This window comes from Arvicola amphibius, chromosome X, assembly GCF_903992535.2.
Source record: "Arvicola amphibius chromosome X, mArvAmp1.2, whole genome shotgun sequence".
NCBI lineage: Eukaryota > Metazoa > Chordata > Mammalia > Rodentia > Cricetidae > Arvicola > Arvicola amphibius.
Genome location: NC_052065.1, coordinates 111,455,524 through 111,475,313, shown reverse-complemented (window position 1 = coordinate 111,475,313; position 19,790 = coordinate 111,455,524). Strand labels below are relative to the sequence as shown.

Below are 19,790 nucleotides of genomic sequence, written 5' to 3'. Positions count from 1 at the left end.
GGACAGTCAGGACTGTTAAAAAGAGAAATCCTCCCAGTCAGTAGGTTGCCTTTTTGTCTTAGTGACAGTGTCCTTTGCTTTACAGAAGTTTCTCAGTTTCAGGAGGTTCCATTTATTCAATGTTGCCCTTAATGTCTGTGCTGCTGGGGTTATACCTAGGAAACTGACTAGGAGAAGATCTTCACCAACCCCGCAATAGACAAAGGTCTGATCTCCAAAATATATAAAGAACTCAAGAAACTAGACTTTAAAATGCTAATTAACCCAATTAAAAAATGGGGCACTGAACTGAACAGAGAATTCTCAACAGAAGAAGTTCAAATGGCCAAAAGACACTTAAGGTCATGCTCAACCTCCTTAACAATCAGGGAAATGCAAATCAAAACAACTTTGAGATACCATCTTACACCTGTCAGAATGGCTAAAATCAAAAACACCAATGATAGCTTTTGCTGGAGAGGTTGTGGAGTAAGGGGTACACTCATCCATTGCTGGTGGGAATGCAAACTTGTGCAACCACTTTGGAAAGCAGTGTGGCGGTTTCTCAGGAAATTCGGGATCAACCTACCATAAGACCCAGCAATCCCACTCTTGGGAATATACCCAAGAGATGTCCTATCATATTACAAAAGCATTTGTTCAACTATGTTCATAGCAGCATTATTTGTAATAGCCAGAACCTGGAAACAACCTAGATGCCCTTCAATGGAAGAATGGATGAAGAAAGTGTGGACTATATACATATTAGAGCACTACTCAGTGGTAAAAAACAATGACATCTTGAATTTTGCATGCAAGTGAATGGAAATAGAAAACACTATCCTGAGTGAGACAACCCAGACCCAAAAAGATGGGATGTACTCACTCATAATTGGTTTCTAGACATAAATAAAGGACATTGAGCCTATAATTCGTGATCCTAGAGAAGCTAAATAAGAAGGTGAACCCAAAGAAAAACATATAGTTATCCTCCTGGATATTGGAAGTAGACAAGATTGCCGGGCAAAAATTGGGAACTTGGGGGTGGGGTGGGGTGAGATGGGGCTAAGGGGAGATGGGGAGAGAAAAGTGTGAAGGGGAGGATGGGGAGAGCTTGGGGGAATGGGATGGTTGGGATAAAGGAAGGGTGGATATGGGAGCAGGGAAGTATATATCTTAATTAAGGGAGCCATTTTAGGGTTGGCAAGAGACTTGACTCTAGAGGGGTTCCCAGGTGTCCAGGGAGATGTCCCCAGCTAGTTCCTTGGGCAGCTGAGGAGAGGGAGCCTGAAATGGCCCTATCCTATAGCCATACTGATGAATGTCTTGCATGTCACCATTGAACCTTCATCTGGCAATGGATGGAGATGGAGACAGAGCCCCACACTGGAGCACCAGACTGGGCTCCCAAGGTCCAGATGGGAAGCGGAAGGAGGGAGAACATGATCAGGGAGGTCAGGACCACGAGAGGTGTACCCACCCACTGAGATGGTGGGGCTGATCTAATGGGAGCTCACCAAGGCCAGCTGGACTGGGACTGAGAAAGTATGGGATAAAACCGGACTCCCTGAACGTGACAGACAGTGAGGGGCTGCTGAGAGGCCAGGGTCAATGGCACTGGGTTTTGCTCTTGCTGCGTGTACTGGCTTTGGGGGGGGGCTAGCCTGTTTGGATGCTCATCTTCCTGGACTTGGATGGAGGGGGAAGGACCTTGGACTTCCCACAGGGCAGGGAACCCTTGCTGCTCTTCAGACTGGAGAGAGAGGGGGAGGGGAGTGGGGGGAGGGGGAGGGAAGTAGGAGGCGGGGAGGAGGCAGAGATTTTTAATAAAAGAAAATAATAAATAAATAAATAAATGAGAAATCATGTCTTGACAAAAAGAAAGAAAGAAAAAACAAGAAAAGAAAAACAAAAAGATCTAAATGTGGAACACTAAAAGGATACCATACCATGCAACTTGCAACTTGATTTGTATGAAAGTGAGCATAGGATGTGAAAATAGTAAACAATACAGACCACCAAACTGGGTGTATAGAAGCGGGAGTTAATTTATTCCCAATCACAGTCAAAGCCAAGAAGCTATCAAACTTAGCCCCAACCAGTAGTCTTTTTGTACTAGGTCAACTCTCATTGATCTAAGCCCTGACCTACATATATCCTCCAACCCGAACTAAAAACTACAAAGAAAAATCCCCTTACTATGGGGCCTTGTACTCAGACATACGATTCAAACTAGCCTCCAAAGCCTCTTTTGTAGGCTCACATTATGTTGTGTAGAAGTGGCATATCTTTATATTTACATAGTTCCTTTACCCCACCAGTGGATTAAAGAAACTGTATATTCTCTAGAGCTCTGGACAGGATTTCTTAGCATAGGATTCAAGGACTCCCCCATATTAAAATCATCTAGAAGTGAGTGTTGAAATGTACATTTGGGGGACATATCAAGACTTGACAGTAGCTAGGGATGTAACTAGAGCATATGTTTAGCATGTGAAAAGCCCTGAGTTCAATACCCAGTATTAGAACAAAATAAAACCAATCTGGAGGATAAGAATATCAGACGAAGGGCCGTCAAAAGGTTTGACAGACACCCTGATTTTTATGATAGATAATTTAGGGCCAGAGTGGAGAATAAAACCTGACAAATGATCTAGCACATCTTCAAATGAAAGCACATGGAACTCTTAAGTAATCCCATCAATTGTCTTAGAGGAATCTACAGATTTCTTCTGGTTCCTTCTTATGTCTCATCTCTATCCTCAGCCATATTGTTTAGTGTCTCCCTAAAATAGTTACTAAGGGAGTCAATCCTAAGAGAGTGTGAGTTACCCAGGAAGAGCAAATCATATCCCCTTCTGGTAGGGTTCCGGAAGGAAAAGGGATGGGACTCCTTTTTCTAGTTCTCTTTCCCCAGCTCCTCCATCTGAACTCAGACCAGCTCACACCATCTGTACCCGTGTGCACAGTGTTGAGGTAGGTGGAGGTGTTTTCCTCACATCTGTGAGTAAGGAGATTGAATATGGACATCCTTCCTGGGGAAGAAAGCTGGTTAGGGCTTTGGGCAAAGCGAAGGGATCCCTCAGTACTGGTTTGTTGTGACTGGACTGAACAGAACACTCTTGCTATTAGCTAGGTTAATGGAGGTGCTTGGAAAAATTAAAACACATTTCAGTTCCATTTCCCCTCCTGCCAAGTATCTAGACATAGGAGGAAGCAGCTCGTTCAATAATGAATCCTTAGGTCATCCTTTCAATGACTACATCATTTTCTCTGTGTGTTGTTAGACTTCCATGTCTTTCTTTATAGTTAATAAGATACTGGTAAAGGGATATGAACAACCAGCCTGTCTCCATTACAGGTTTAAAAGCCATCTTATAGTAAAGGCAAACTAGGTTCATTCCTGTTTATGATTTATTATGTTTCTCAAGTGTTGGATTATGCCACACCTGTAACCTTAATGACAAATGATTCTGTACTGCCTGTTTCATTTCAAAAAAATGTTTATAACCATCTTACAACCCTATCTTTGTTTTAAAAGGTTATATGACCACCTATGACTACGATGACTACCATGTTATGACCACCTTGCAATCATGCCTTTGTTTCAGGTGTTTGTTATGACTAACTTGTTATATTTATATTCTGCTCCTATATCCCCTACCCCTGAGCTGTAACAATCCTTGTCTTCCTCACATCCAATACTGACCTCTTGAACCCCACTTTAGGGGAAGGCAGCCCATGTACATGAAAACAAAAACATCCTTTAATTTATTTGGCCAGGGTGATTTGAGTTGATGGTCCTTCTCTTTGTATCTTTGGGAGAGAGAGAGAGAGAGAGAGAGAGAGAGAGAGAGAGAGAGAGAGAGCAGTTGAGTCTGTTTCTCAGGATGGATAGAAGTCATGTCTTGTGTTAAATAAGAGTAACAGTCATGTGCTATGGCACTGTCTATAAGAACAGCAATTGAGAGGCTGCAGCAGGAGAATTTGGAGTGCATGACCAGCCTAGGCTATGTGATGAGAGTCAACCTTTAAAAATTGGAAAACCTGGGAACTGTTAGTCCAAGGCTTCATCAAACAAGGCCCTGTGATGTGGAATGTCCTTCTGTATATGTGTTGCCTTATTGGTTGATAAATAAAACTGCTTCGGCCTATGCCAGGTGATGGAGGAGGGTCATCTGTCTATGTGTTACTTTCACTGGTTAACAAAGAAACTGCCTTGGCCCTTTAATAGGACAGAAAATTAGGTAGGTGGAGTAGACAGAACAGAATTGTGGGAGAAAGAAAGCAGAGTCAGGCAGACGCCTCAGGCAGACGCCATGCCTCTCCTCTCCGAGATGGACGCAGGCTAAGATCCTTCCCGGTAAGACACTACCTCGTGGTGCTACACAGATTACTAAATATGGGTTAAAGCACGATATGAGAATTAACCAATAAGAGGCCGAAACTAATGGGCCAGGCAGTGTTTAAAAGAATACAGTTTCCGTGTAATTATTTTGAGTAAAGCTAGCCGGGTGGCAGGAAGCGGCCTGCCATTCCATCTACAGCCAGGGAAGAATAAAAGCAGGCAGGAAATATTAACAGAGATATAGGGATTGTAATTAATATAGCTTCTGTGTGATTATTTGGGTCTAAGTGGCAGGGAAATGAATGAGCAGTCTCTGCCTACAAATGGCACCCAACATGGGGTGACTACATCCACATAAAATCTGAGAGAGCTTGGAAAAGGATTCTAGACATAAAAACAAAGTTAAGTACAACTTCTTGGTAGGCATTTTTTTCAGATAGGCTCTGTTTGCTGGCAGTAAGCAGAGGCACAACTCCTTTAAGAGAATTCTTCCTGACTCCGTATTAGAGGCAAAAACAAAACCAACCACTCAGCTTCTTTAAGGGAAGGCTTCCTGCTTCATGCTGGCAGCATAAACTCTGGTTCTTTTGAGGGGTCCTGCACTTAAATGGGTTTTGTGGGCAACATGCTACAAGTTACTTGGTGGTGGCATGGGCCAACTGCTTCCCAGAGTTGAGGTGGTGAGCATGGCTCCCATCGGGTGGTCCCATAGCTGGTAGTGAACTACCACCACCATGTTAAAAGCCGAGAGAGGTGGAGCCAGGATCCAGAGCTGGCATGATCACACTGCTTACCATTTTAAAATGCTGCTTGTCAGAAAAGGATTTCAGATACACAATATGACACATTCAGACATAAAAGATGTCTAAATGAGACACAGTGTGCTTAAAAATGTACATAGGCTTAGGAGAGAGAAGAAAAAAGTATAGATAAAACAAAGTCTTTAAAGAGACAGTAAAAGTAGTGTTTGTGCAACTCATTCAAAAGTGTAATGTATTAATTAATTAAGAATTACAGATTAATCGATAGTCATCTATAATATAGTCATGTTAGGTTTTCTAGATATACAGAGATATATTTCAGATGGATAGGTATTCTTCAGACCTTTCAAAGACCTACAAAACATGGCATTTAAAAGGTTTTAAAAACTTAGACTTTTCTCAAAAGTGAGACATGTCTGCTTCTGGCAACACCAATTACTTCAAAGAGGCTGATGGACATTAAAGAAATTTGTTATGTAATTTGTCTTCAATGTGGCAAGGTTAGCCATCTGAGCAAGAAACTGTTCTTTCCTGGACTGCTTGATGGTATGCTGTATGAACTGGACATGCAGGATCCACAGAAAAGTGACTGCTAAACTTTCCAAAAGATGGGATTGTCCTTCAGGGTTCCTGTTTCACAGAAAAACTGCCAGACATTCTGCAGGATACATAAGAAAGTGACTGACAAACTGCCAAAATAGGCAAAACAGATCTTCAAACTTCCTGCTTCATGAAAAAGTCTGCCAGATACTATGGGCCTGTAGGCTGAAGATGGATACCCCACATTGCAGAGGAACTTTGCGTGACTGTCCAGGCAGCAAGATGTCTCTGTTAATTCCAGAGTTTTGGAAGTTGTTTACAATGTATTTCCTGATTACTTAGGTAATATTATATCCTTCTGGGGTCTTTAAATAGTTAAAGACAGATAGTTATAGTTTTCCTTAGTTATGATAAAGGTTAAATTAGATATAAAGCTTTAGACACACAAGGATAGGATAGATGATAGAGTATTTTCCTTATTTTGCCACATGTAAATGAACTAAATATTGTAACTATAATTCTTGCTTTATAGCTATTTTATATATGTAATTTTACTATGTTAAAGTTAAAGCCTTCCTTTTTAATTTGACAGAAAAGAGCAAATGATGTGGGATGTTCTTCTGTATATGTGTTTATTTATTGCTTAATGAATAATGCTACTTCAGTCTATGGCACAGCAGAATGAAGGCAGGCAGGAAATCTGAACAGAGATATAGGTAGAAAGTAGGCTGAGTCAGGGAGATGCCACGTAGTTGCTGAAGGAGAAAGATGCCAGCCAGAACCTTATCCGGTAAGCCACAACCTTGTGGTGATGCACAGGTTAATAAAAATGGGTTAATTCAAGATGTAAGAGCTAAAAATATGCTTGAGTCATTGGCCAAACAGTGTTATAATTAATATAGTTTCTGTGTGATTATTCAGGTCTGAGTGGCCAGGAAATGAACAAGCAGTCTCCACCTAAAGCCCTGGGTTTCGTGTGTGTGTGTGTGTGTGTGTGTGTGTGTGTGTGTGTGTTTGCATGCACATACACAGGGAATTTGAAATTAAATAGCTCTTAATTTGAGGTTCTGGCTATATCATTTCCTGACTCAAGTTCCCTAACCTTTTTAAGTTGCAATCAATAATAGAGACATTGATGTGGTGTTGCAAAGAATAAATTAGATGATGCATGAGAAGTGCTTGGCACAGTGCCTTCACACAAGAAAACCCCCGTGTTACTCCACATTCATGTTGAAGGTGAGATAATTGTCAGCTTCCCCATTTTATTAGCTAATAAACAATGTCATTGCTACTGTCACATGGTGCTATGGAATATGGGTAGGGATCCCAGGCTCACATCTCAGCTTTATCACTGATCAGCTCTGTGGCCTTGTCCAAGTCATCTTACCTCTCTGAATCTCCCTTGTTTCATCTGAAGTGGGCAGATCGCATCTTTCCTTTTATATCTTAAAGTCTTATAAAGAAAACCAAGTGCTCTGTAAACTGCCAATTTCCATGTGATAATTGGAAGGTGTTGTTCCGCTCTCCTCTGATTTATCACACGAATTTAACAAGGAATGCTCTAAGTTTCAAAGGCTTACTGATCAACATTATGAGTGAATTAATTATGAAGAAAACTGCCAAAAATAAAACAAGAACCGCGATTGAAGGAAGCAGTTGGACAGCAATCTAAATGAACTCCAGTAGTTGAAATAATGGAAGAGCTGAAAACAACCTAACCTACAACGTGTGACCACAGAAACATTTAGCCTTCAGTGGGACTGAGGCTGGGCTATTTAATCTTCTGTTCCTTTAACCCATTCCATCCTGTTTACAAGTGAGAAAATGTTTTGGTCCTGTGTGCATGATTTCTTTACCATACAATTATTCTCCCTCTTAAACGCAATACTGAAAAAGAAAGAGTTCTATCACTGCATTATGGCTGGAGATAACCAAAGTTCTGGGGATGATAGGGTTCTGGGAAGCACTAGGCAAGGAGATCCCCTGGTTAAAGTGTAAGGTGAATTATACCCTGCTCAGTAGTAATATCTACTAGGGGATGTTTAGATTCCTCTGCATGACAAACACTGAGATCAGACACAGTCACACGTCATATGTGACATCCTGAGATACCCGTTCGTACTCACTGACTTTCTTGCTTAATGTAAAGACCTGGAGGCCCGTACTAGAGTAGAGGCCTAAGTGGGGGGGAGCACCAAAGGGGCGAGGGGACGAGTGGGCGGGGAGCGGTAATCCGGGAGGAAACTACGTGCTTTGCAGACTGGAGCTGAAACATACCAGGAACCCCACTCTCCACCGAAGTACTTGTGGGAGGAAGAAACTGCAGAGGCAACTGCTTAAGCAAGCCTCCCATTTCCAACCCAGGGCACTCTGGGAAAGCAAGCCTGAGCACCTACGGCAGTAATTGATGGCATGCATTTCCCCATTCCGCCAGCAGAGGGAAGCAGCTGAGAGAAGAAAAAGCCTACAAATCGCTCCAAAAAGCAGAGATTTAGTCATTGTTTACTCCGACCTATCTAGATGTTTTCTACTCTGTTTAGTTTTCTGCTTGCTGTTCGGTGAGAAGGAGATGGGGAAGCATTTGGGGATAGGAGTTAGGGGCCAGAATAGGTAAGGTGAGCAACCTTTCTGTTTAAAGAATCTTCTACCCAGGCTAGTTTATTTCCCAGTGCCTATGAGAGTCGCTTCTTTAGAAACTGCTGGCTGCCAACTGCACGGCCCTTGGGTTTACCATAGTAAAGTAACAAGTGTGGCGTCATGACAGAGCAGAGGCACTCATGTCTGGGGATAATTAGGAATTACACTGCAATACCAAAGACTTGACTTCTACCTGACGACCCAATAACTACCTTATAGCAACCTGCCTCGACGCAGTTCTATTTGAGGGTCTGGGTTTTGTTTTTGAGACACAAACGTCCATAAAAGACTGAGATGGTGGGGCTGATCTAATGGGAGCTCACCAAGGCCAGCTGGACTGGAAGCATGGGATAAAACCGGACTCCCTGAACATGGCAGACAATGAGCGCTGCTGAGAAGCCAAGGACAATGGCACTGGGTTTTGATCCTACTGCATGTACTGGCTTTGGAGGGGGCCTAGCCTGTTTGGATGCTCACCTTCCTAGACCTGGATGGAGGGGGGAGGACCTTGGACTTCCCACAGGGCAGGGAACCCTTACTGCTCTTCGGACTGGAGAAGGAGGGGGAGGGGAATGGGGGGAGAAGGGAAACGGGAGACAGGGAGGAGGCGGAAATTTTTAATAAAAATAATAATAATAAAATCTGTAAAACAAAGAACAAAAGAGGCAGAGTATCAAGAAATAAAATTAATAAAGCAATGTAAAAAAAAGGATTGATGACTAAGCCAAGTGTGATACCTACAAGCAAAGGACAATGTCTCAGCCTGGAACAGATATGAAGCTCTGATAGATGCTACAACATGGATGAACTTCAAAACCAATACGCTAAACAAAGAAGCTATCTACGAAGACCTCATTCATTCCACGCCTATCAAATAGAAAACTAAAGACAGAGAAATTGAATTGGTGCTGTCGGGAGTTGATAGAAGACAGGAAAGAGGGGCCACTGCTCCCCAGCTTTTCATTTGGGGCAGTCAAACAAACTCTGGACCTAGATAGCGATAGTGGGCTTCATGACCCCACCAAATCAGACTCTAGAATAGTTTGCATGATTAATTTTATGTGAACCACATTTTCCCACAATAAAAATCAGTTTTGAATCTAATCCTTCCACCAACTTAGACTGCCCATTCCAATCCATTTGATTTAGTGGTACTCTCCAGAAAATAATCATAACCTAATTTCATAAATTAATGATTTCCCATTCACTTACTATCAGTCTGTGCTTTAAAACTTTACTCAAACTAATTTTGGTCTCACCTAATTTTTGACATCGGTAGCCAAAGGCTGCTTTTCTTTATGCAACCTTTTTTTTAAAAATCAGGGCCTTACAAATGCTAAGCAAGTATAATATCACTGGGCTACATGCCCAGATGCTTTTACAGGATCTTTTAGCAACAAAATAGCATTGTTCCAGCAGGATAGTTGGTTTTGGTATCAATTATGTTTTTGTTCACTTTTAGTTCCCAGTATTAATGGCTCCAAATTTTAAATCAATTTAAGTTCACAACAGTGAATTAAGATAAACACAAATTAATTTGAGAATGGAGCTGTTAATCTGAATACAATCTACTAATTTGCCAATTATTAATAGATACTATTTGGTTGGCAGATCTAAACAAACAAAACACTTATGCATGTATGCCCACTAGTGTGCCAACTCCCTTTTATTATGGTAGACACTTAGGAAATAATATTGTATTACTTAACCTCTGGCTTTTTATTGAAAAGGTATATAGTGTTTGTTCATTAAAGAATCTCTATTTTAGCTTTCATAAAACAACTGAACATATCCACAAACTATTGTATATTTCAGAAACAATATCTTCCATTGTTTATTAGTTAAACTGGTGATTATTTGATTTGTAAAACTGAATGGAAAATGTAAACCATTTTTGATGCAAATCAAAAACCAAGAGTGGCAATTTCTTTCCCAAAGTACCACTCTGGTTTGCCCCTGAAGTCGAGGCATGGCAATAGAAACTAGAACAAGAAACGATACCTTTGATGGGTGGCCACCCTCAAACCTATCCCTGAGAGTAGAACTAAAATTCACCTTGCTCCGTGTTGCTGAACAGTCTACTGAAAACTTCTTTGGGGAGCTCTTGGATATCTCGCCGCGGGCAAAGTCTGTTTCCAAGTCCTTCAAGTCTTTCTTAGCTTGGGTAACACTGCAAGAGACACTGACTGAGCACGGTGGTGGGATCTGTTAAAAGGAGAATAGAAGAGGTTCAAGCTTAGGCTTCCCACCCCCCCCCCTCTGGCTACTGGTGTCCTTTTGTTCCTTAACTGGGTGAAAGACTGACAGGCCAAAAAGAAAAAATAATGACACATATAAAAAATGTCATAATAAAATCTAGCATTATGTAAAATTAATAAATTCTAATACGGGCTGGGAGTTGACTCAGTAGATAAAAGTGCCCACTATGCAAAGACGAGGATCTGAGTTTAAATCTCTGGAACTCATGTAAACTTAGAATGGGTAGCAGAAGCATCTGTAATGCCACTGCCTCAATGGCAAGCTGGGAGTCAGAGATAGGAGAATCTCTGGAAAGTTTGCAGGTCAGGTGGGCTGATGTATACAATAGAAAAACAGCAAAGAACCCCTGCCTGAAACCAAGGGGGTTGAAAGGCAAGAATAGACACCTGAGGTTGTGAGTTTGTTCTCTAACTACTACAAATGTGCCTTGAATGAGTGCACACCCACACATGTTGAGTGTGTGTGTGTGTGTGTGTGTGTGTGTGTGTACATGTGTTTGAATGTGAGCAATGCCTGGAGTCTCTGAAGATCAATGTCTAAGCTGAAAGTGCTGTGTGGTAGTTTGAATAAGAATGGCCGCCATAGGCTCAAATTTGGGATGCTTAGTCATCGGGATATATGTGTGTGCGTGCGTGCGTGCGTGTGTGTGTGTGTGTGTGTGTGTGTGTACATATATGTGTGTATGTATGTAGACATGAATTGTCTATATGTATGTATACCTTTATTTATGCATGTATAAATATAGATGTGTGTGTGTGTGTGTGTGTGTGTGTGTAAAATAACAACTGAGAAATAGGTTCAAGAAGGAATCTCCTGCCTCCTTGCCTTCACATCTAATACCTACTTAAATCAATGACCAGCAGTCTTGGGTTTGCCTCTGGGTTTCTGCACACTTTTGCCAATCCCCAGACAAAGTCAGAAGTATGTTTAATTAAGGCCAGAGTCTTGGTTTTAGGCCCTTCTGGCTCCTGTCTAGAAATCTTGCTTCATTCTGATCTTTCTTTGAATCTTGCCCGTGTCTTTGGAGCCTAGTGCTTACAGAAGCAAATCTTGAGATTGTGATCTGAGATTGACTTCCACACTATATATAATCTCTAGTCCTTTTACTCCAAGAATCATCTGGCCTGGATCTTAACGATATTCACTTCTTGTCTTCATATTATTAAGGTCGATCTTTCTGGGAATGCTAAAGAAAAATCTAGAGATTCATGCTCAGCAAGCCTGTACCACTGAGACTGAATATAAATAAATAAAATCTAAAACCTGTAGTTCTTGGCTTTTTGGAGACCTTTCCCTATGATGAGATACCATGCTTGGCCTAGATACAGGAAGGGGGGGCCTTGGTCCTGCCTCAACTTGATATGCCGGGCTTTGTTGACTCCCCATGGGAAGCCTTATCCTCTCTGGGGAGTGAATGTGAGGTGGGGAGGAGGTGGGGGAAAGTAGGGGAGGAGAGAAAACAGAGGGGGAAACTGTGGTTAGTATGTAAAATGAATTTTAAAAATAAATAAATAAATAAATAAATAAATCTTTAAAAAAATAAAATGTATAGTTCAATCTTTAATTTTATAAAAAAGGTAAAAATGGTCTCTTTGCGGAGTAGACTAATTTCAGACTAATGACCATGATACAAGAGGACCATGGCCAGGCAAGTGCATCATGGTCATTAGACTACAGATTTTAAATTTTATTTATCTATTTGTTTATCTGCTGTGGGAGATCAAAGCAAGAGCCTCTCACTGGTGCTCAGCAAGACCGTACCGTCTGCAGTTTGCCTTACCCGATCCTGTGAACTGGGCTACAATAACTCACGGCTCTTTATTCTTTAGAGTTAACATTTCTTGCTTCTGTCTAAGGGTCTGCATAGCTCAGGACATAGAGCCTCCAGACACTAGCCGAAGAAAAACGGACACAGCCGAGGTTTGCCAAGATTTTGCTCTTGGATAACTCCTGGCTAGGGTTTCTGGTGCTCCTTTATTGCTACCAGTCTTTCCTGGGAACTTAGGAACTAAGCCTAAATCAACTATTGCTACAATTAACCATCCCTAAGGCCAGGACTAATGATAATAGTTACAAATGACGACAAATAATTTTCGCTAATGGATGACAAAATGCCAGGCAGTGAGAAATCTCCACGGGCATATCTCATTTAAAAATCACGGTTCTTAGAAGTGTTTGCTAGTATGGGCTCCATTATCTAGGTGGGGGAAAATGAGATTTGAGAGATGATGTAACTGATCATAGTTCTACCAGTTACAAGGCAAGTATTTGAAGTCTCTTGCCAAATTGATAGCTTGTGTCCTTTACCCACTATGCACTACTCTTGTTTCCTCCTCACCAGCAATAAGTGCCAGGGATGGGAGGTCCCATACTGAAGGCCATATTTAGGAAGCTGAAAGGCAACAGGCAGAGCCAATGGTCTATTTGCTCCATTTAGAAGGACTGCAGAAGGCTGCAGAGATGGCTCAGTGGTTAAGAGCCCTGACTGTTCTTCCAGAGGACCCGGGTTCAATTCCCAGCACCCACATGGAAGCTCACAACTGTCTATAATTCCAGTTCCAGGGGACCCGACACCCATGGCAAAATACAAATACATGTAAAATAAATATAAAACAAAGAAAGAAGAACTGCAGAAGGAGGGTTGGGCCTGAGAGCAGTATGAAAGGTGTTTCTTACAGGGTTTTTTAAATGATAAACTCAACGGCAGGAAGATGCTATTAACACACTATCACATCTTAACTGTTTGTAATCAAATAAGGAAAGCCTCATCTAAGCACACACATTCCCAGCACATCAGAGAGGGCATCGGGTGAATGTCTGGAAGGGAAGAAAATTGGCTTCATTTTAGTATTTGAGACACAAGTGGATACCTGGATTTCCCCTCTCACACTCTTTAGATGCTGCAAAGGTCATTTATGACCCACTAAGAACCCTGCTCTGGGGCTGGAGGGATTGCTCGGTGATCAGGATCCACATCAGGCAGCTCACAACCTTCTGTAACTCCAGTTCCAGAGGAATGCAACACCTCTGACCTCTGTGGGCAATTGTGTTTACATGTACATACCCCCACACACATGTAGATAGACTTTTTTAAATTTAAAAATGAACCCAAACTCTTCAAGGGACCCAGACACTGAACAATTCTATACTTCCACAAGGATTTCTGGAGCAGTGCAAGTCAGGAGCCTTGATTACTTTAGTTTTGTGTATGTATGTGTGTTCGGTGTTTTGAGACAAGGTCTCAAAACATACTCCAGGACAATCTGAAATTCACTGTGTAGAAGAAACAAGTCTTGAACTTATGATCCTCCTGCCTCAGCATCATAAATGCTTATATTATAGAAACATGACAGCCACCTTGCCAGGCATCTGGGACCCTTGCCATCAATTAACCTTCATGAAGTGTGGCCATCTTGGCACTTGAAGGGCGTTTTCTACCCAGAGGTTAAAATGGTCATTGAGGATCTATTGTCACCTAACCTAGTTGGCTTCCCCACCCCCACCCCCCACACACACACCTTGACACAAGCCAGAGTTATCTGGAAAGAGAGACCTTAATTGAGAAAATGCTTCATCAGATTGCCTGTAGACAAGTCTATGGGGAATTGATCACTTCTTGATAGAGGAGGGCCCAGCCCACTGTGGGCAGTGCCACCCCTGGGCAGGTGATCCTGGGAGGTGTAAGAAAGCAGGCTGAGAAAACCATGCAGAGCAAGTCAGTAACCTATGTTCCTCCGTGTCCTCTGCTTCAGTTCCTGCCCCCATGCTCCTGCCTTGACTTCCTGCCCTAGCTTCCCTCAGTGATGGATTGTTTACCTGGAAGTAGAAGATGAAATAAACCATTTCCTCCCCCCAGGTTGTTTTTGGTCATGGTCTTTATCACAGTAATAGGAAAAAAAATAACTAATGCAGCGCCCTCTGCTGTCCCTGGACATGTTTGACAGGAAGAGGCCTGAAGGATCAGGCAGGCCCAGTGAATGCATGACATGTAGACCCACACTGGTCATTTAAGGATGTGGCCCAGAACCCAGTAAATATGTCAAAATATCAGAACAACCCAAAGGTTATGAATCTCATCAGTAAATTGTCAGCCAAGTTGGGAGGTCAAGCGTAATGTCAAACAGAGCCCTTGCTGAATGAAGAGCAGCTTAGCTCACTCACTGGATGTTGCAATAATACAAACCAGTGTACCTCTGACCTCATCAGGAGAGCTGGGGTGCTTCAAAGACTATCCCTACCCTTCTGCACCAAATGCGGCTGAAGCATTTTACAGTGGTTTGCCATTAGGGTCTTCATTCAGATAATGTTTTCCTACTAGGAATTATAAACACTTTTCAACCTTAAACATATTTTTTAAAAAATTAGGGGGTATTAATTCCTCCATTTTTCTTTACTAATCTTTTTGGGCTTTTCCTTTGAATTACTTGGCAAGGAAGCAGAATATGGTCAACTTACTGCTTTCATGAATGGAAATAAAGATTGGTTAGTGGGAAGCAAGTAAAACCCATTTAAGTTGATTGAGTTGGGGGAAAAAAGAAAACTTGCTTTTTGAACTATTGTGGTTTTTCCCATCCCCTTCATCATGACAAATAAAGCTCCTATAATATTTCCTTGCATTCTTCTCAAAAAATAATCTTTGTTGTTAATTGAATGTCTGTACAGTTAATGTCTGAAACTCTACTACAGGAGGGAAAGAGTACAGAGACCAGGGACTAGGCTGTTTGGTTCCAAATATAAGAAACCACCCCGTAATACTTGCCATGGCCAAGAAGGGGTAGAGAGTATAACTGCGGGCATGCAAACGCTGGTGTTGCTATTTCAGACTGGATATTAGAAAGTACGGGAGAAGAGGCTTTCCCTAACGTGCTGCAAGAAGGCAACACTCGAGTGACATTAGGGGCCCCCACCACAGAGCCATGCCCTCTGCTGATTTCCTCAGTGCCGTTTTCCCCACCCTTCCAGATTAAAGCACCCAGCAGAATTTGCACACACTGCATAAGCCAGAGCCAGTCACCTGAAGCCTCAAACAGATGTGACAGAAATAAACTCAACTTCTTTTTTTGCCAAATACAAAAATCATATCGAAACAACTTTCCAGTGGGGAATAGTCTCCTTGTGCAGCTTCCCCAGTTTCACAGGGATGCTCAGGCAGAAACCCACGCATAAACAAGAAACAAGCTGCTAAAAATTGATGCCCTGGCATTTAATCCAACTCCATGAAGAGCACTCCTGGATCAGAGTTCTAGAAGTATCTGGCTGAGGAATTGATACATCTTATAAGTTTAGGATTAGTTGGAGGTAAGGGGCTGCCTTAATGTAAATGATAGATTTTTCTGGGACTGTTAAGAGTGCTACCATATCTGGGTAGATATGAAGAATTAGGAGAATCTTAGGAAGTGAGGTATAGGGAGCCCATGGATTTTGAGGTTAATATTCCTGGAATACATTTCTAAGTCAACAATGTACTAGCTGGGTGAATCATTTATTTTAAAAATGTTAGATGGATTTATATTCCTTTTATGTGTGTGAGCATTTTGCCTGTATGTATGTCTGTGCACCACGTCCCTGGTGTCCATGGAGGCCAGAGGAAGGTATTGGATTCCCTGGAACTGGAGTTACAGTTATAAGCTATCATGGGGTACTGGGAATCAAATCTAGGTCCTCTGGAAGAGTGCTTTTAACCACTGAATCATACCTCCAGCCTCTTTAATGACTTATTTAAACTTTCAGAGTCTTCACTCAATCCCCATAAGCAAATTTTTGAGGGAGTTATCAATGCTGTACACTGTAGATGAGCAAAGGAAGGCTCAGAGAAGTTAAGGTCTTACAGTCACAGCCACTAAGTTGCAGGACAAGAATTCAAGCATAGATTTATGTAGTTATTTGATTGAAATGGCCCCCATAGGCTCACAGGGAGTAGCACTATTAGGAGGTGTGGCCTTGTTGAAATGGGTGTAATCTTGTTGGAGGAGGTGTGGCTTTGTTAGAGGAAGTATGTCATTTGGGGTGGGTTTTGAGGTTTCAGACACTCAAGCCAAGCCCAGTTTCACTCTCATCCTGGTGCCTGCCAATCCAGATATCCAACTCTCAACTCCCTCTCTAGCACCATGCCTGCCCACCTGCTGTCATGCTAAGAATGGACTAAACTTCTGAGCTGTAAGCCAGCCCCGGTTAAATGTTTACCTTAAGAAGAGTTGTCATGATCATGGTGTCTCTGCACGGCAGAAGTTGGTACTAGGTACTGGGGTATTGCTGTGATGGGCCTGACTGTACTTCTGTTAAGAATGTGGGTTTTGAGACTTTGGATTTAAAAAACATCTGAATGCTTTAAGTGGGCCTTAATGGGCCATACTAATAGGAGCATGAAAGACAGTGGTGCTGAGGGTGTTGTGAACTGTGGGGGTCTGGCACATGAGGTTTCAGAGAAGAATATTAGTAGGTTGCCTAGAGATCATTATTATGATATTTTGGTGAAGAATGAGACTATTTTCTGCCCTTGTTAAAAAATTGCCCGAGGGTAAATTAAAGAATTATGGATTAACAGCTTTGTCAGAGAACATTTTCAAACAATTTAGGATTAACTGTCTTGCATGGTTATTAGTGGCAAGTCTTATGCAGATCTATAATGAAAATGAGCAAGCTGAACAAGGAAAATTACAAAATGTACAATTGGAAGAGAAAAGGGACACCAGGAAGTATAAACAAATTAAAGAAAAGCCTGATGCTAAGTGGAATTAAGGGAGTGGTGACCTCAGAGCAAGATCCCACCCAGCTAAACTTCCAATTTGTGAAAAGGAGTGAGAGAAAAGTTTAGGGCCAGGTGTGGTGGTGCACACCTTTAATCCCAGCACTCAGAAGGCAGAAGTGGGCAAATCTCTGAGTTCAAGGTCAGCCTGGTCTGTCTACAGCACTAGTTCCAGGAAAGTCAATATTAGGCTGCGAAGGAAACCATTGAAAACAAAACGCTGGTGGAAATATATTCAAACAAGGGAGCCCTGTTCAGCCCCAGCAAGGAGCAGAACTTGGCAGCTTCTGCCACACTGTTCTGGCTTTAGGATCAAGAATACAAGAAATGAATTATGGAATCTCCCTCCACAGCTAAAGAAAGCTTCTGAGGTCAGGTATGTGGCAGGGTGTCCCTGTATGGAGGCCCAGAGACACCACTGTGTGAAGCTGTGAAGGTAAAGCCTGAATTGCCTTGGAGACCCCAAATCTTGGAGATGCTGGAACTATGGGATACCTGCTAAACAGAGCTGATAACAGGAAGTGGAACCAGCCCAAGAGAGAAAAGTGTGTTGCAGTCAACAAAGCTGAAAAGAGTTGAAGATCTGAGGAACACTTTGACATCAGACATGGAGATGCAGAGTTTGGAGTTTGCCCAACGTGTTTTTGGTCTTACTTTGGTCCAGGATTCTCTCATTTATGTTCCTTTTCCTACATTTTGAAACTGTAATGTATGCTCTGTGGTATTATGCATTAGAAGTATGTGATCTGTTTTTTCATTTTGATTTTATAAGGAATCACAGTTAAGAGATTGCATGAGTCTCAGAAGAGACTTTGAACTTCAGACTTCTAAACAATGCTGGCACTGTTATAGAGTATGGGGACTTTTGAAATTGGATTATGACATGTCTACGAGTATATAGGGGCCAAGGAGTGGAATGTGCTGGTTTGAATGAAAATGGCCCCCATGGGCACATAAGAAATGGCAAAGTTAGGAGGTGTGGCCTTATGGGAGGAAGTGTGTCACTATGGGGGAAGACTTTGAGGTCTTAAATGTTCAAACTATGCCCAGTATAGCACACAGTCTCTGCTGCTGTCGCCTGTGGATCAAGATAGAGAATTTTCATCTTTTTCTCCAACACCATGTCTACCTGCATGCTGTCATGTTTGTTGTCATGACAATAATAGACTAAACCTCTGAGATTATAAGTCATCCCCAGTTAAATATTTTCATTTAAAAGATTTTTAATGGTCACAGCATCTCTTCACAACAATAGAAATTCTGACTAAGACAATCTGTCTATCTGACTTAGCTGCCCATGCTCCATACATTTCCATGGTATTACCTCAGCAACCTTGGAGTGTGAGACCCAGAGTTCACTTTTGGGATCACAGAAGTCCACAGATTTACTCAAAGCTCCAAGGACTTCAGCTCCTGTCACTCTAGGCAGACTTCTGGAAATAGGAAATCTCTGTGGGAGAGAGAGAAAAGCTTGAGTTTGGTATGTTAGCACATAGTGAACACCCCACTATCAAAATAATGATGGTATCCTTGTAGTATGTTAAGTACACTAACAGCAGCCAACACTCTGTGTTGGCCATGTTACATAAGTACACACCTATTTAAATATTGGATTATTTGATGTTTAAGATATTGCTGTGAGGTAGAATTAACTTTTGAGGAGGATTAAATTTCTCCCTCCTTTGAGGAGGGTATGATAGAGGAATAGTGTCAAATTAGACTGAGGTCAAGTTTATCATTACCTCCTGTGGTCTGCTTCTCTGGGGATCTGGAGACAGGAACGGTTTGCTTGCCAACTTTTTAGGCTCAGATTCCAAACAGAAGACACTGTCATGGGATATGGACTTGGCTCCCATGCTACTCTTAGGCCTACATGAAAAGAAAAAGTCTTTTAAAAGCAGTCCAAGATTAAAAATCAAAGTACAAGGTATGTTCATGATATAGATACAAGAGACAGCACAGAAAGAATGCAGAGATGCATATGTATTGAACCATAAATCAGTCTGTGAGATGGGGAGTGAGAATACAAAAACACAAAGACCAAGATACACAACTGTAACATATGTGCAGAGGACCTAGGTTAATTCCATGCAGGCTTCCTGATTGTTGATTCAGTCTCTGTGAGTCCCTGTGAGCCCAGGTTAGTTGATTCTGAGGGATTTCTTGTGATGCCTTTGACCCCCACTGTCCTACAATCTTTCCTACCCCTCTTCTGCAGGATTCCCCAAATTCTGCCAATGTTTGGTGTGGGTCTCTGAATCTGTTTCTATCAGTTTCTGGGTGAAGCCACATAAATATTAGTATGTCATTTCCCTGCTGTAGATTATGTTTATTGTTAAAAATAAAGCTGATTGATAGCAAAGAAGAAAGAGATTGGGCAAGACAGCCAGACACAGGGAGAATACTGGGAGAGAAGGGTGGAGTCGGGGTAGTGTTGGGGAATATTATTTTAAGGTTATGAATTTTGTTTATGATACATTTGTTTAACTCTGTGAAGATGTGATTATTTGCCTGTCTAAAA

At 41.9% G+C, this 19,790-nt stretch overlaps 1 protein-coding gene across 1 annotated transcript in view; it reads right to left on the bottom strand.

The window, feature by feature from the left end:
- The window catches only part of Kiaa1210 (KIAA1210 ortholog), a 53,834-nt gene that overhangs the window by 19,481 nt on the left and 14,563 nt on the right, over positions 1-19,790 (bottom strand). The window contains exons 4-6 of the mRNA XM_042054356.1: positions 19,012-19,138; positions 18,594-18,719; positions 10,267-10,470 (exon numbers count right to left, since the gene is read on the bottom strand). Coding sequence (XP_041910290.1) covers positions 10,267-10,470; positions 18,594-18,719; positions 19,012-19,138 — 457 coding nt within the window. The remainder of the gene's footprint in view (positions 1-10,266; positions 10,471-18,593; positions 18,720-19,011; positions 19,139-19,790) is intronic.